Source organism: Convolutriloba macropyga, chromosome 5 (genome assembly GCF_964194025.1).
Source record: "Convolutriloba macropyga chromosome 5, txConMacr16.3, whole genome shotgun sequence".
Lineage (NCBI taxonomy): Eukaryota > Metazoa > Xenacoelomorpha > Acoela > Convolutidae > Convolutriloba > Convolutriloba macropyga.
The window spans coordinates 58,814,486-58,831,872 of NC_134472.1; the positions used below are offsets into that span (position 1 = coordinate 58,814,486).

General features: G+C 35.2%; 1 protein-coding gene across 3 annotated transcripts in view; it reads left to right on the top strand.

Moving 5' to 3' along the window:
- The window catches only part of LOC142340128 (uncharacterized), a 6,735-nt gene extending 1,675 nt beyond the window's left edge, over nucleotides 1-5,060 (top strand). For all 3 annotated transcript variants that reach the window (XM_075390581.1, XM_075390582.1, XM_075390580.1), the window contains one exon: nucleotides 4,723-5,060. In XM_075390581.1, the coding sequence (XP_075246696.1) occupies nucleotides 4,723-5,024 (302 nt within the window). In that variant the 3' untranslated portion in view covers nucleotides 5,025-5,060. The remainder of the gene's footprint in view (nucleotides 1-4,722) is intronic.
- Nucleotides 5,061-17,387: the final 12,327 nt, after the last annotated feature.

The following is a 17,387-nucleotide window of genomic DNA, read 5'->3' on the forward strand; positions in this document are numbered from 1 at the left end:
GGGGCATTTCACAAGGTTTTAACCATTTTAATTCTTTTGCCGCTCATTTTTACGATTTAATGTTTTAAGATTACTAAAATGAGGGAGTATACTGCAATTAATCTGCCGCACAATTTGTTGCGCTACGCGATTCCCTCACACATATTTTGCGGTGGAAAGCGTTTTTCACTTTTCAACATCAAATTTAAAAATGGAGAACAGTGACTGGAATTTCCATATAGGGCACCGCTTTTCGTCCGCGAAGTTCAAACGTATGTTTCACACGAAAAAGTATTAACATTGGAAAAGTGGAATCTGGTAGAAAAAAACGAGTACAGTTACGCAAAAATTAGCACCGGTAGACGCCCGTAATGTATTACGTAGGGATTGTGGATACATAAACTATGAATTAATCTCAAAAACTGGTCGTTTAATTGAATAATAAACAAGCAATATTAGCCATTCTGCAAAAATAATCAAAGTTTTACTAAAATCGTTTCCTATTCCGCATTCCATGTTCCGTATTCCAAATCTTATGGAAATTGGAAGCTATGCAAATTGCGCATATGCGAGCGTGCGATGAGTAACAGAACGAAGCTCGGTAAAATGTGTTTGCACTGAACGATCCGGCCTCTCTATTATTTAGGACCACAACAGTGATAATTACCATTTTTTTTGCTTTTTATTGGCCAAAGGTATAATAGGTAATTCCAAACAGGAGTGAACTGTTCAATATATCAACCATGACTGTACACTCTAGCCCAAAGATATGTACAAATGATGACAGAAACGCTGCTCTCAGAGCTCTGATCGCAGTTTTTGTTCCTCCAACGACTGAAATCTATTTTTGGCAAAAACAACCCATGAAAGTTGGACTCATTGGCAGTCTCAATAGCCGCGCTCTGATGTTTCGCGCTTTAAACGCCAACAAAAGTACTTCAAATGGTTTTTCAATTTCAATGTTTTGAATGAAAGTCAAGCCACTGTACTTTGGTAATTTAATCAATCAATGAGCAGCAGTCAACCGACACGGAATTGAAAAATAAACCTTTTTACCGTAATATCTTACATTGAAACTGCAACATATCTTGGCTATTAGCTCACAGAATCTGACGAAATCCTACAAAAGCTGTTTTCTGTAATTTGCAGAGCGGCTTCAGTATTTTATTTTGTTGTAGAGAAAACCCGTAAAACCAACATAAGAGAATTGTGAACATGATTTCATTCGTTAAAGCGTCTAAAAACCACAAGAATATTTACACCAGCTGTTTTTGCTCTATACATTTATCATCATATCAGAAATAGAAAAGTGCAGAATAGTGTGTATTCTAAAATAAAGTTTGTGCAAATCTTTTCTACAAAAAAACCATTTCATCTTGTAACAGAGAAAATTTAAAATTAGCAATTGCTTTCTGGTACTTTTAAAACTCCGCAATTGTTAATAGAATACAAGATTCAAAATTCTTTCAGTTTACTTTCCAAAAAATGAAATGAAAGCAGTGGAAACCTTAACCATGAAAGAAGACTGCGTTTAAATCCATAACTCTTCATAGAAGTGATTTTGTTTTTATATTTCTGAAAGTTGCTATATAATTTACCTAAGATGTAGTTATGAATGTGGTAAACTTTTTCGAATACTGAAATAGCAGGACATCAATTTAATAATCATTACTTAGCATATTGAAATTCAAAACTGTCTTCACTTTTTTGAAAGAAAAAAAATAAAACATTTTCCCGTTAATAATTTTTTGAAAATCATATGTTTCTAACATCAAAAGTACAACAAAAGTAACTACTTTTTGAAACTTTTTTTAATATAAATATTCCTATAATCATAAGAAATTGACAATTTGCTTTGAAAAGTAAGAAAATTAATTATCTTTTAGAGTTTTTCTATTAGAGTTTTTTTGCTAAGTATTGCATTCATAAAGTTTTGTCAAATTAGGACATGATCTGAGAACAGTGAGATTTTGAATTGTTTAGAAAAATTGGAGCATCACCGTTTTTTCTTCAAATGAAACTGAACACCATATTTCAGCCATATCATACAGTGAAAAACATTTTACACCTTGTATTTTATAGGTTTCAAGGTGAATTCACAGCTTGGCTAAAAATTGCTTGTACCTCGGCTTATTTTTCATTTGTTAAAGAAAAAAGCCTAAACATCAAATGAACTACAAAAAGTTTGAGTTGTCACAAAAAAATTGAGTTCCAATTTTCTTTTATTCAATTTTTGTGAATAAAAATCAAATGGCTCTCGATGCCGAAACATGATGCCTTAAAAATTTCAAGGATAATTATTTTCAACGATATAAGAATTGCTAATATTAATCAAAATAACACAAAAATGGCCAAAGCTCTGAATGCAGACGAAAATTTGCGAAATGCTGGGGGGCATAATTGATGTACAGTTTTGAGCTTCTTTAGATTTGTCTATAAGTCAAAATGCAATAAAAATCTACCTGTTGGTCTTTTTGAGCTGTTTAATTTTTTCCAATAAATCGCTCCTCGTTTTTTCCACAATTATTGAAAAAAAATGAGAGAATTTTTATGCTAGCCCCACTTTTTTTGTTCAGGCATTTTTTAATTTATTTTTAGGGCATCCCAGGCTAGCATACGGGGTAATATTTTGAAGGACTCTGCGTTTAGATTTTAACTATGACTAAATGTTTGAAATTTTGCTTTGTTGAAAAAAAAACCAATTTCTACCCCCAATTTCAGACTATTTAGCCTAATTTGTGTGTTAGCCTAATTCAGACTATTTAGCCTAATTTGTCTGCTGTTTTTTGTGTTATCCCCTTGTCAAAACGAGACCTCAACACCATTCTTAAATTAAAACAAAATTTTGATTCCATCAGTGCTTAGTTTTAACTGATTGAACCATTCTTTAGTATTGGGACTTTTTTTGACTTCAAAAACCAATTGTTTTGAGAAACTGTCGACATTATTAAATTTTAAGTCTTGCCTGACTAGCCTTAGTTACAACAATTCAGACTGAGAAGAAGCTGTTTGTCATATCAAAAGAACGTCAGTTGCATTTACTCACTTGGCGATTACCTGCTTAGAAATAGCACGCTTTTCAAAACAGAACATTTTACGTTTTAAACTCTGTTGTGTCATTTTTCTCTATATCTTGCGCCACCTATTCTGGAAAACCAAATCTCAATTGCTATTTTTTGCCAGCTGTTTAGCTCTCCATAGTATTTTTGTTAGAAATTTTTTATCATTTGTTGTGGGTGCATTATTACGGTGCATTATCTCTTTCTTAACTTGATTTTTGAAAACTTGAAAACCACAGGTTTCAAACTCTGAATTGAACCTTTCTTTCTTACTTTTGTTAATCCATCTGCTTTATCGTTAGCATAACACGCCAAAAGTAATGAAATCAATAAAATAGTAAGAAATCCATCTTGATGAAGTTTTTTTTTTTGCTTCAATTGTATCTCAGGACTTCTCCGTGTTTTGTTTGTAAATTTCTGAACTAAATTGATTCGTATAACCTATTTTAATCGCTTGTTTATACAACTGACTAAATTCATTTTCACATGTACAATCTTGTTTTTCCTTCGTTTCACCAAAACAATGTCTAGGGGACATTGTAGGAAAAAACTTGAGAAAAATTCATAAAATTTTGTCCTTTTTTTATATAAGCCAGAGAATAAAAAAATTGATAATTATTTTGAACTATTTCTTTTGGTCTCCACTATTCCGTTTCTCTGAAACAAAGTGCTACAGCTACGAATAGCCTGAATAAAGACGGGTTTCACTGAGTAGGCGTGACGAAGAGCTGCTGTTTCCATAATGATTTTTCGGTTCGTTTTCGACAATCTAGATAAAAACATAAAAACATTGTTGTTTTATTAAAACTTTTTAAGCTTCTGGAACCACATTTATTTTACAGAAAAGTTCTTGCTGAGAAAAATAGAGTGTATGAAAAACACCTAACTTTGAATAAGAAGTCATCAATGACTTTAGTATGTACAAAAATTCGTAATTCCTCAAAGAGATTTAGATAAAAACTGATGAATGTGAATTGAAAACATATACAATTGAAACGCATTCAAACTTAAAATTTGGATGTTTAGTTGATACACGTTTTAGGAGAATTCTTTTATTATTGTTTGTCATGATTTAAGTGCAACTATAAATTTCGTAATTGAAGGTTACTCACTCAGTTTTTTTTGGTTACTCTGAAAACTCAAAAATTTCTCCTGTTTTTTTCTTTTTCAAATTTCAGCTAAACAACTTAAGCATTTTCCGTAGCTTGACGAAAACGGTGCTTGTTGCTTAAACAAACGTTTCTGAAACATCTTTTTCTTTATATTGATTTGATATATTATGCTTCAAGTGTGAATGTGGGAACATTCTGTGCCCCTCACAGAACAAGCGAGCCTTCTTTTTTGTCTCTTGCCTAGATTTTTTTTAAATTGATTTTTTGATACTTTTTGCTGTTCTTATTAGTGCGCTGTTGCTCTATTAAAACTTTAAAACTAAATTCGGTATGCTAAAAAGTTCTTTATTGCCTTATAAACTAATATAATGGGTATTTCCCAGGATGAGGCCCCCAACCGAATACAGCTCTGATCAGAGCAACTTGGGCCGCGGAAATTTGGGATCGTATCTAAAGTGGGTTGCGCATCTAACCCTGGTTTAGCATTGGGTAAAATGTGGAAACCAGATGAGATATTATGCTGTATATACTAAGGCGTTGTTTTGTTAATATTTCAAGGGGTGGTGTTTCAGGTATGAACTACCTGTCGATCACAATAATTCTGGTCTCGTGCATCCTACTCGTGATGTCACTCGTCTCACTTCTATTCGTCATATACCAAATTAACACAAAACGAACACGCGAACTGGTCAGAGCACGGGAAAGAGCTCTCATGTCAGCCCATTACACCAATCAAAATAACAGCAACAACAACAATCAAACGAAGAACGGTGTCAACAAAAACAAGCAATTGGCGGGCACTGACCCTGATTTGGGTCGGTTCAACAAAGGATTTGCAAATGATGCTCTTTTCATGATAGACACCAAAATGTAATTAACTCTCCGTAATTTAATCGAAATAATTACTGAACCCAACTCAACCCGGCCAGGGAGGCGTTTTTGCTTCTTATGGTCATATACTAGAGGGTATGGGTTGCGAAGGTCGTACTCCTAGTATCTGCTATTTTTCTAAGCCTGATAAGTCTCATAAAAAATTTATTGATCTAAGTAAGTAAATTTGACTAATTGATCTAGTTATAAGTTTTATATAATCTTTATAGAAATCTAACATAGATAAATTTACAAGTAAAGTTATGAGGTTATAAGAGTTAAAACTTAAAGTTATAAAAGTTAACTTATAAAAAGGAGAAGGTCGGGAAAGTTAGTAAAAACTTTACTAACTTGAATTATTATCAGTAACTTTATCCTTTATTGAATAAAGTTCTGATTTGGATAATATCTCTAACTATTCGTTATTCGATATAGTTGAGAAAGAGTTTGGCAATTCCGATTTGAATTACTTTTATTTTGAGATTATTTTCTCAATTTGGAGATATTAAATTCTCAGTTTCTCTGAGTTGTTAATTCTTAATTTCTCAAAGTTGTGCTTTTTTTCTTTGCTATATATATATAGTTCTCAGAACGGGATAATTCCCGTCCTGCTGGCTGGACGGTAAAATGTCCGTTTGGCTGAACGAACATTTTACGCAATATGAATGGTTCAGCTAATTGCATCATTCTATTTTTAGAATGATGTAATTTGAATACTTAGCTTAGTTAAGCTAAGTATTCAACATAAGTATTACTTTAGTACATCCCGACAAGGTTCCTAGTGGGGGTGAAATGAAAATCATAGCATCAAAAAAAGGTACACATTAAAATAAAAAATTTTTTACAGATATAAATGTTAAGGTTTACAGATTTTAGATAAAAACAAGTTTTTGCTTCCTCTCCCCAGCTCAAAGAGGCGAAAAATGTTCGTTGCCTCGAAAGTCTCCATTACGATAGTCACGTAGTTCTCGCAGCAGGCTGTCGTTGCGCTGCTGGAGTTGAAAGTTTTGTACCTTTCTTTTAGAAAACTCTGCTCGAGGTTACGGATGTAACTGTCTTCAGAGTTTTCTAAATTACCAGTGAGAAGATAGAACGGGACTGACAAATTTTGTTTGTCAATCCCTAGGTTCATTGCGCGATAAGTTTTAGTTTTGGGGTTGTAGGACACGAGTTTATACAGGTTAGCATGATTCTGGAGCTTATAATTCAAGCTCATGTCATACTTCGGATGCCCTTTGAAGCTGGGGTTGCACACAAGCTGCTCTGCTTTCATTTGTCGATTGATTTTGTCTTGCATTGTTAGGGTTTTGGGCAGGACTGCTGCCAATGGTGGTTGAAATTGCGATGGTCCTGGTTGTGGTTGTTCAGATGGTTGTTCTTGTTGCTCATGCAATTGCGGTTCCACAGTTGTTAGTAGATACTGCTCCACAATATCGGTTGGGAGTTCCAATGGAGGCTGGTCGTCTAAGAGTTCCTCAAATGCTGGTAGAAGAAAGTCGTTGTCATCAAGTGCTGTATTCTAAAAATTTTTTTACAAAAGGTTATTTATAGTTGTAATTAATTAGATTTAATTACACTGGAGAGGTGGGGAAATCATCATTGCAAGATTGATTTTCTCTCTCTTGTCTAATTGCCTGTAGCTCACTTTGTATAGGAGGGTATATGTTTATAGTCGGCTCTTTATAAGTTGGGGCTTGTACTAAATGTTCTGAGTCGTCTCTTTCTTCAGTAGGACGAAATACCGAAGTTACTATGGACTGGAAAAGTATATTAAAAGTGGCTGATAATATTACTTTGCCAAAACTCACTGAGGCTCCTGTAAATTTGTGTATTTGTAGTGCTCGAATATTGCAAACTACAATATCGATTATAAATTTCACAAAAAGGAATTCAGCGAAAGTAATTCCGCATTGCTCCAAATAATAGTGTACTCGGCAGAAGGCTTTTATATACCGGTTGTGTAAGAAATGTGAAAAGATTAGAGAATCTATATAAATTGTTTTTGTAGTATAGTAGTTGCTAAAACCACTAGGCTGGCTTTTATTATTATGAATCTCAACTAATTCACGAGAAAACTCTTGCGCTGCGTCTTTCATTTCGGAATTTAAAGTTACATCGTTCCAAAATGAAATCATGTCTTCTTTGACATGAAAAGAAACTTCCTGTCCGTTTTTAAATTTCATTGAAACCATTTGGTGTTTATGATTGCTGGGTGCAAATGATGCTGGCAGAGTGACTTGTGTTATACTTGGAGTTAATTCGATCCAAGAGTTATCATTTTCAATATCTAGTTGAAAAAGATTTTTTTTGTTTGTTGTTACATGGTTGTTGTTTAGCAGTAGTGAAAGTTTGTCTGCTAACTGGATCGATAAAGCGAACTTTATTTTATATAACGCAGGTATTCTATCATAACAAGTATCCATTACTTGTGAAGGCGAATAAAATTTTGGACAGTGATAGAGCCAGGCTACATTGCCATTTGTCTCTAAAAACATTGATCTGTTATTAGTTAACAGAAAACCAGCCAGCTTAGGGCTGAAACGCGAATATGCAAGTTGTGTATTTTTTAGTGAACGTTCTAGTTCACAAATTTGTTGTATAGTATTTATTTCAGAGAGTTGTAGCCTTCGGAAATTAGTGTATTGATAATAGTTCTGGAGATGTTCTCAGTTCGGGAGATGTTAAGCGAACTTATTGAACTGTTCGGAAGTTTAGTAATTCTATTTATAGTAGGTAGAGGTTCGAGTGCCTCTCCTGTATTCCTATTAAATCTGCCTGTAAATTCAACATACAGTGTGTCGTATGGTGACGGATAAACTATATTATTGCTATTGCAAAGTGATTGAAGCTTATTGTACACTTGAAATAGAAAGCTTTGTTCTTTCTCTGATTCTTTAGAGATATAATAATTATCTCCTATTTTTATCACTTTGCCTTCAAATTGTTCTCTTACAGCGAACAAGCAATTATCTTGTTTCTCCCAGCTATAAGCATGGGGGTCGGTTGAAGTACTTTGACAACCGCCTTCTGATAATGTGCAAGGCAGGGGAATATTTTGCCAGTTATTTACTGAAGCTCCCCGCAGGTTAACATTTAAAGTTGTATCCTGCATATATGTTTCAAACGTATCGTGAATTATCCAGCCAGAATCCTCACTTTCGTTTGGATTTTCTCCAATAATGGGACCGGAATTTTTTATGTAAGTTGTTCTTACATTTAGTTTAATCGGAACTTCTTTTCCGTTAATACTTAACTTATTAGTTAATCTAGCCTGTCTACACTGTTCTGGAGTTAAATCTACGTCTGTGGTAATTGTGCTACGTTTTGCATCAATTCCACTAGCGTCGAAAAGGCCGCAATACCACCTAATGCTTTGGTGGCTTGCTCTACACATAGTAGCTTCTAATTTTCTACTAAAGAAACGGTTGAAAATTTGTCCCTTGACTTTTGAAATTTCAACATTTTGCGGTTCAATTTTACAAGGAGCGACTTTGCTTAGTGAGTACATTTTGTTAGAGTCCATAAGTGAACAATCGTAGTGAGCGACTTTTAATGATGTTGCAGTTTTAGCATACAATTGATGGTGAGCGGCGTTTAGATTTGTTAAAATTTCGGTATTTGGTTTCTCACAATTTGCATGATGGATATATAAAATGAAAGTTGTCGTCACAAATAATTTTGTGATATTATCAATATGTTTGTTTTTGCAAAACAGACGAAACAGCACAGGAAAGAGCGAAAGATTTACCTCAGGGAAATTTCTTCTGGGGTTCTCGGTTTCAATAACCTCTCCCTCCTCGGGGAACAGAGATTCAATTTCTGAATTCATTTTTAAAAATGAATTGTGGAGTATTTGTAGATGAGTGTGTAGATGTGGGTTGTATACGAGAGATTCAGAAGAATGAATCGCTTCAGTTTGGTTGAGAATTTATAGTTCTCCCAATGGCAATTAGGCCGTCCGTGCGGATGCCAAAATACTGAGCCCTGATTGGCTAATTGTTCCAACGGCATTTTGTCATTTTGTTGGTTAGTATATTTACATAAATTATTGAGAGCGGATTATTATCCGTGCACCTGGCGGAATACTCAATTCTGATTGGTTGAGTGAGGGTTGTCCGTGAAGACAGAGTGAAGGGAAAGTTTAACTGGTTGGGGTATATTTCTATTCCTGTATAAATAGAGAAATTTTCTGAGTGTAATTCTAGTCTAACGTCGAATAATAATGAACAGAACTGTTTTAAATTTGTTTAAAGAGGGAATTATTCTGCCTTCGAACACTTAGATTTGGAGTTGGATGCCAGAGAGATGAAATTTTTCCTCTCTGAGCAGTATATATCAACTCAAATTATCCTCTCTGAAGAGGTGTTTTATTCTCTGCGGATTGCGCAGGAATATTGTATCAATAATAAAGGGAAAAATTTACTAAAATATGCTAAGATATGTCCTGCTACAGTGCAGTACCTCAAATGTTGGTTGTGGGAAGAGGTAAATTTTCGGAGTTACAATCGTTTTTTGGGAATATAGTGGGGTATAATACAAAAAAGTTTTTGAATTTTTAGTTCGAGCGTAAGCTAACAGCACCCAACCCTGAATACCATGAAGAAATGATGAACTATGTGTTCGAGTTTTGGCGAGTGTGGTGGACCCCTGAGACAGCAAGAGCTGCTCAGCGACTGTACGGGTTGGCTGTTGTTCTGGGGTGCGGGCTTCTCTTTAGAGATTTTACTCTTACCCGAGAATACATTAAACTAATTAAAGTTGCTAGAGCTCGATTGTTTTAAATTTTGTAATTTTTGGTTTAAATTTTTTTATAATTTGTATATCTATTTTTTGTAATTTCGGATATTTTAATAACAAATTTTTATAAAAAGAATTATTTCTTTTGAACTTTTGGAATTAAATCTGATGGAAATGTATTACCATAGCGTTTAGGTTCAGTCCGTGTTCTCTGCGGTCTGACATCAGAATAAATTGGGTTAGGATTAGTTTTTATTTTTACTGGGAGGGGGGTTGAACTAATGATAGGGCTAAATGTATGGGAATTGGACGTAGTACTTTGTGAACTACTTTGGGGGCTAAACAAATTTCTGATATGTAGTGTGCTATCATTTCTATTTGTTTTGTATGGGCTGTTAGGCGCACTCCGGCACGTGTTAACAGTAGTTGAGTATTCAACTGGTTGCGTTGATGTTATTTGCTCAACTTGATTATTTGCGTTGTTAATAATAGGCCACGGCATATATTCCGGGTTATCAATTGTTTGATGATTGAATCTGTTTATTGAGTACTGGTTGAACCTATCATAGTAGGCCTGTGAATCATCATAGTTAGTACTATAGTCCTGTACTAACTTGTCTATTTCCTGTTCTTTAGGAAAATACTCTACTAAGTGATTTCTATGCACTACTTTCTTTTGTTCAGTTGTGTCGTGAACAATTTCATACGTAGTGTTAGTAATTTGTTTAGTAACAGTGTAGGGTCCAGAGCGTAACTCTAATAGCTTTTTGGATTTCAATAATCCTTTAGCGTGATTCTCCAGTAAAACTTTACGACCTATTTTGATTGGTTTACCCAATTTAAATCTATTTCTATACTCGTGTGCTTTGTTTGTAATTTGCCTACAGCGAGTATATGTTTTACTATATATATTTTTGAATTCGTTCTCGCGTTGTAGTATAGTACTAGACAATCGATTTTGTAATAGCTTGTCTACCTTCTCTTTTTACAAGAATTTTCACAGTGAGTATGTAAGGGAAGGTCTTTACAATACTCTGAAATACAATTTCGTCTATTATCCCGTAGTAAGCCTAGCTTAAGGGAAATTGGAATTTGCGATTTAATACCGAATATTGTCTCGTACGGAGTATATCCTGTACTGTAATTTATTGCAGTATTATGTGCAAAGGCAAATTTTTTAGTAAGGCTGTCCCAGTTCGACCTGGTGTCGTTAATAAAACTGCGCAAATAATTTGCTAAGTTTTTATTTTGTACTTCAACCTTGCCATTTGTCCAAGGTGAGTATGAGGTCCGTGGTTTTAAGGTAATTCCAAATTCGTGCGTCCAGTGCACAAAATCATTACTCAAAAATGCAGTACCGTTGTCATGTACTATTTGTTGGGGAATTCCGAATCGAGTAATATATTTTTCTATTAACTTTACAGTTTCTGGTGCATCAGCGGTTTTTGATGGATACACTTATATAAAGCGAGAGAAGCTATCTACTATAACTAGACAAAATTTCTTCTGGTTACTACAAGGCCTAAATGGGCCCTTGTGGTCTATGTGTATAGTATGAAATGGGGTTGTTTCTAATTCTCCTCACTGTTCTAAGGGTGCCTCGTTTAGGTCATGTCTTTGTGGTTTATTCTTCTGACAATCTAAGCAATCATGTATTAGCATTGTAACCCATTTGTACATTCCGGGCCAGTAAAAAATCTACTAATCTACTAATGTTGTTAAATGTACATGCGTCTCCACGATACCCACTTAGCGGATCATTATGTGCTAACTCAAAACACTTCATAAACAGCGATAGTGGAACACATATTTTTGTATCGTATAAACCGTTCTCGTCTGGCTTATTGTAGCATAGTAAGTCATATTGTTCCTCGAGTAGTAGAATGTTAAATATATTTTTGTATGCACGTAGTCCTTTACAATGCTTAATTGTCCTAGTGTTCGGCCGTTCTTTGCCTGCCTTTAGCCATTGGCGAACGGTTTGTAAAAACGGATCATTTATTTGTTCGCGCAGAATTGTATCTGTGTCTAGTTGAGCTGGTTTAGTAAGCTCTGTTAATTTTTGTAGTAAGTCTTTACAAGATATTTTAACTACTTCTGTATGTAGAGTTGTCGGTTCTACAATGTCACACTTATGCGTGCGTTGCTGGTACTCTTCTTTCGCTTGTTCTAGTTCTTGTTTTAAGGATATATCTACATTTCCTTTTTGTAATTCTAACCAGTCTTCGTCGTCAAGACCGTCGTCTACTGCATGTACCTCTTCGAGTATTTCTTCATATGTATGATCGCTAAGGCTCTCTGTAGATACATTTTCCGAAAACGTTTTTCTGATTTGATTTATTTGTCGTCCATATCTGAACGAGTCGGCAATTTTGTATATTGCACTACGTGTTTGCTCTATATCGTCACTTGCATCGTTAATACTAAAATCTTCGTCGGTTATTTTTAGTACTTTCTTTTTTTGTCCGGGTATATGTGCAATTACCGGATAGCTAGTATTTGGGGGTGCTTTCTTTTCGTCACAGTGTAGTATTGAATACTTTATCGATTTATAATCCGACGTGTAGAAGCAAATCTCCTTTGGGACTGTTTTGTGTTCAATTTGAAACTTTCTCGCTTCTTCTTGCGGGACTTGTCTACTAAGTAACTCGGGGAAAGCAAGGTTTTTACCTTCAGTGTATATTATCTTTAGATTCTGAAATTTAGTAAGCACGACTTGATACTTAAAGAATCTATGTGATAATTGTCCGCGGCGAGACCAGAGGAATAGTATAGGTCTGTGATCGCAAAATAGATATATTGGATAGGGGGAGCCTATAATGTAGAACTCGTAAATTTGTAATGCTGATATTTTTCCGCACAGTTCTCTATGCTGTGGGGACATTTTCTGCTCTGCTTTATCAAATACACGGGAGTTTGCAGAAACAATTTGTTTCCCTTCGGGGAACTGTTGTACTAATATACTACCAGTTCCTAAGTTGGAAGATTCAGCATGTATATGAAAGGGGTATTTTGGGCTGGGGATAGCGACGGAAATATTGTGTGCAAATTTGGCTTTCAGTTTATCCAATACTTGTTGGAGGCTATCCAGCCATACAAAATTTGTTTCATTTTTAACTAAACCATATAGCGGTTTTGCGTCAATATGATAGTTTATAACATAATTTGCATAAAATCCCATCGCCCCTAATACGCTGAGAACATTTGTTTTCGATTCTGGCGTTTTTAAGATTTGTATATCGGCAATGCGCGAAGTGATTGGGCTAAGTGTCCCTTTCGATATTACATGCCCGAGGAATTTCACTTTTCGTAAGAAGAACTTTGTTTTATTCGGCGCAGCTTTCAAGTTTGCTTTACGCAGTAGTGCTTGATATTCACGGATTACTGTAAACCTTTCCTGTTTATCTTGTGCTTGTAGTAGTGTATCGTCAAAATAAGTGATAGCTTGCTTTTTCTTTATTAGCGGTCCAAATGCATAACGCATAAGGTTACTAAAGAAGTTCGGAAGGGGCTTTAAGCCGTAAAATCCGACTTGATGGGTATATTGACGTCCACCTACAATAAAACTAGTTAATTTCTGAGTTTCTTCTGTAAGGGGCACTTGATTATAAGCGCACGACAAATCACTACTTGTAAAATATGCTCCATTTACTCGTGTCATCAGAACTTGTAGTGGCTCGAGCGGCCAACTTGAGTTACTTGTATCTGTAATTGAGTTGAGGTAGCGAGCATCAATTACAAGTTTTACATAGTCGTTCTTAGGCAGTATAATAATTGGATTTACAAACCAGCTATTTAAATCGTCGTGCTCATTTAGCTCGCGTATTATTCCGGCTTGTATTAATTCGTCCATTAATGCCTCTAACTTGTCACGCAGATGTAGGGGGACTTTGCTTGGACGTTGTTTTTTAAATTCGCAATCTTTTTTAAGGGGTATATGAAATTTCTATTTCTTGCGGCCGATATCATACTTGTGGTGGGAGTATACATCCTCATCATCTAGAAGAACTTCTAGAAGTGCTCTGAATTCATCGTCCGTTAAATCACTCTGTGTGAAATCAAACTTTTTAAGATACTCGATATAGTGTGCATAGTTTTTACTTGCATCTTTTGGTCGTGTATCGAGTCCTTCTTGAACAACTTCATGAATAATGAAGTGGTTTTGTTCAGTTGTTCTGAACTTGGGAAACTGTTCAGTATTATTGGGCTTGCATAAGGCTTTTGCATCATTTGAGAAGTCAGTTGCTATTTCAGCATCATTTTTGGATTTGTTCACAATTTCATCGCCTACAATTCCGAATATCTCTTCGATGCTTTCATCTGTGTATTGTGCAGAGGATGGCATTTGATTAATTTCGGCTTTACTCACATAAACATATATTTTAATTCCCGAAGAATTGAATACATTGTATAGCAATGCAGATATCTCAGACCAGTCCATTTTGTCTAATCCGCATGCGATTTTTGGCATAGCTATGCATCTAATGTTCTGCATTAGAAGTATATTGCGAAGTTCGAATAGTGCTGTTGTAATACTTTTGATAGTCGGCTTATTATTATATATTTTTTAGTTATTAGACTAAAGATTTGGTGTCCGAGGCTAGGAGCAATATATTGTAATACATTCTGGTTTATTGTATTTCCATCACGATCATTCACTTCTACTTGCCACTTACAATGTTCTCTCAAGTCGGGGAACTTTTTACACAACATGAGTGCAAAGCCTTTGCTCATAGCACAGTCCTTAGAAACTGTGTGTACAATAGCCATACTACTATTGAATATTGACTGTTCTTCGTGGTTAGTATAGTTTATGCAACTATCGGACTCGTTCGAATCAGCCTCTTGTACTGAGTTAACAACTGTACTAAGCTTGAAACAATTATCCAGTTCTTCATACTTATTTAATACTGAGTATGCGAACTCACTACAATCACGTATGTTGAGTTTGCGCGTATCACGACTTAATACTAGATCACATACAGCGGACCCGATAATACCTTTATGAGTGTAATAGGGTGATTTTTGTGGTTTTCTATTAGTATAGGTAATGTTTTCTCCTTTTGTGTACAGACTGTGTTAATAAACACTAGTTCTGTTTTCACTGTATTTTTGTGCGGCAGAAAGGAAGTGCCTTTGGGGTAACATAAATCAGTGTTTGGTGTTTGTACAAATAGGTTGATCTTGCCTGTATATAAAGGGGCTGGGACAAGACTATTGCTTCTATCTCCGATACTTGTGGATACTGGTTTTCGTTATTCAGTGTTCCATAACTGATTACTCCTGTGTGTTCTTTTAATTCTACAGCAGGAATATCGAAAAACAGAGCTTTAAAGAAATTATGACAGAAGTCAACACCAATCAGGTTAGACGTTCCTTCTTGTGTAACCCATACATTATAGTTCACTTCATACTTTCCGTCAGTATCGAAGCATGATGTTACTTTAGTATGGCCTAACATACGAATTTGTGATCCATTATAGGATTTTGTGATGTTTATGGCTGAGAAAATCCTCATGCTAGGGTTCAACTTTTGCATTTCCAGAAATGTAGGGTAGTTTATTATCGTACATGTCGAACGTGGGTCAATTAGATATTCAATTTCAAGTCCACTACTTTTATTTATGTCTCCGGTGTTGAAATAATACATATTTAGGTAAATCCTAGATTTTGGATTACTATTTGTATTAACTTTCGGAGACTTTAGAAGTTTAAAGGAAAGAAGTCTGTTATAGCATCGGTGTAAATATTCTGATCGTAATATTCTGTTTGTTGGTTTCGATCTTCTACCCAGTGAACAGAGTGGGACGAGCGGGGTTGTTGATCATAAAATCTACTGCTTGATGCTTGAGATTGATTATTATGCGCGTGGGGGGATAAAAACGTTGAAATTTTTGATTCTCACGTTCATAATATTGTCTGGCATCAATTTCATGCGGACTAAACTGGTTGTTTCGGGGGAACTTTTGTTCACAGGTTTTATTATTATTATTGTTATAGTGTTTATTTCCGTACCTGCGGTTGTCAAATCCACTGTTAGTATTATTTGGACGATTCTGGTTATTGAAATACGGCTTCCTGTTAGTTTTTTGTAGTCAGTACTGAAGGATGTCTTTTTCTCCTTTTCCTCAGTGAGTTCTCTTTTCATTTTTTTTAAATCCTTCATCAATCCTAAGTTTAGAGCAGTTAGAAATAGAATGCCCATGATTACGGCAATAGTTGCGTGTGTTATTCGGCCGTCCTTTTACATTGGGGTCTTTAAAAGACCCTGAGTTAATAGCGCTAACTTCGTTATTTCTTATTAGGCTAGTAAGCTCTTTAATTTGTGCTCCAAGACTACTAATTTTATCATTTGTTTGTTTTACTGTGCCGTCGGTGCTAACAGTAAATGTTAAGTCTTTAGTTATTAGGTGGTTTTGTATTTCGTCCCACGTTTTTTCCGGATTTTCTATCCTATATTCAAGCGCTTTGCGTTTTAATGAGGGGGCTGTAAACCTCTTATGGCAAAATCAATATACTTTTGTTCCCTTTGTCTCTGCTGCACTGTTCTTTCAGTGGCAATTTGGCCATGGTCAGTTAATCGTGCGGGTATTTTTTCAGGCCATCCTCTATCAACAGCATGCTTAATTCGGTGGAAATAATTTTTAATTAATTCCCCTTCTTGTCTGGTGGCACCTTCCACTTCTAGTCGATACTTAAATTGATCACGGCTATCAGTGAATCTATTTATGAAATCTCCTTTGATTTGGTCAAGATTTCTTGTGGGGTCTATAGTATTGGACCACTCTAATGCAGTCTCTGTCAGTAGTGATCCAAATAACGCCTTGCGTCTATTTTGGTGATTTGTTAATGCAGTGGGGTCTGTCGGTAACGTTGTACCGAAGGAGAAGTTTATTTTTTGTTCAACGGAGTTCCAGAAATCACTTGCATTTTGTCTAGGGTCATTTCCCGAGAAAGTGACAAGTGACGTATTAGAATGAGAGAGGGGAGTATCAATTAGTGTTCTTGTTACTGTAGTAGTGCTGCCTGATCCGGAACTTACAGTTGTTGTGCCTGTACTACCGGAGCCAGTTGAAGGAGCTGTACTACTCGGCGTTCCTCCTGAGGACATTATGTTAGAAATTTTCGTTATTTTATTTTTTTGCTTAGAAGATAGAATGTTTATGCGGGCCTCACTGGTCGCACCAGTTTATACTAGAGGGTATGGGTTGCGAAGGTTCAAACTTCTGACTTGATGGTCGTACTCCTAGTATATGCTATCTTTCTAAGCCTGATAAGTCTCATAAAAAATTTATTGATCTAAGTAAGTAAATTTGACTAATTGATCTAGTTATAAGTTTTATATAATCTTTATAGAAATCTAACATAGATAAATTTACAAGTAAAGTTATGAGGTTATAAGAGTTAAAACTTAAAGTTATAAAAGTTAACTTATAAAAAGGAGAAGGTCGGGAAAGTTAGTAAAAACTTTACTAACTTGAATTATTATCAGTAACTTTATCCTTTATTGAATAAAGTTCTGATTTGGATAATATCTCTAACTATTCGTTATTCGATATAGTTGAGAAAGAGTTTGGCAATTCCGATTTGAATTACTTTTATTTTGAGATTATTTTCTCAATTTGGAGAT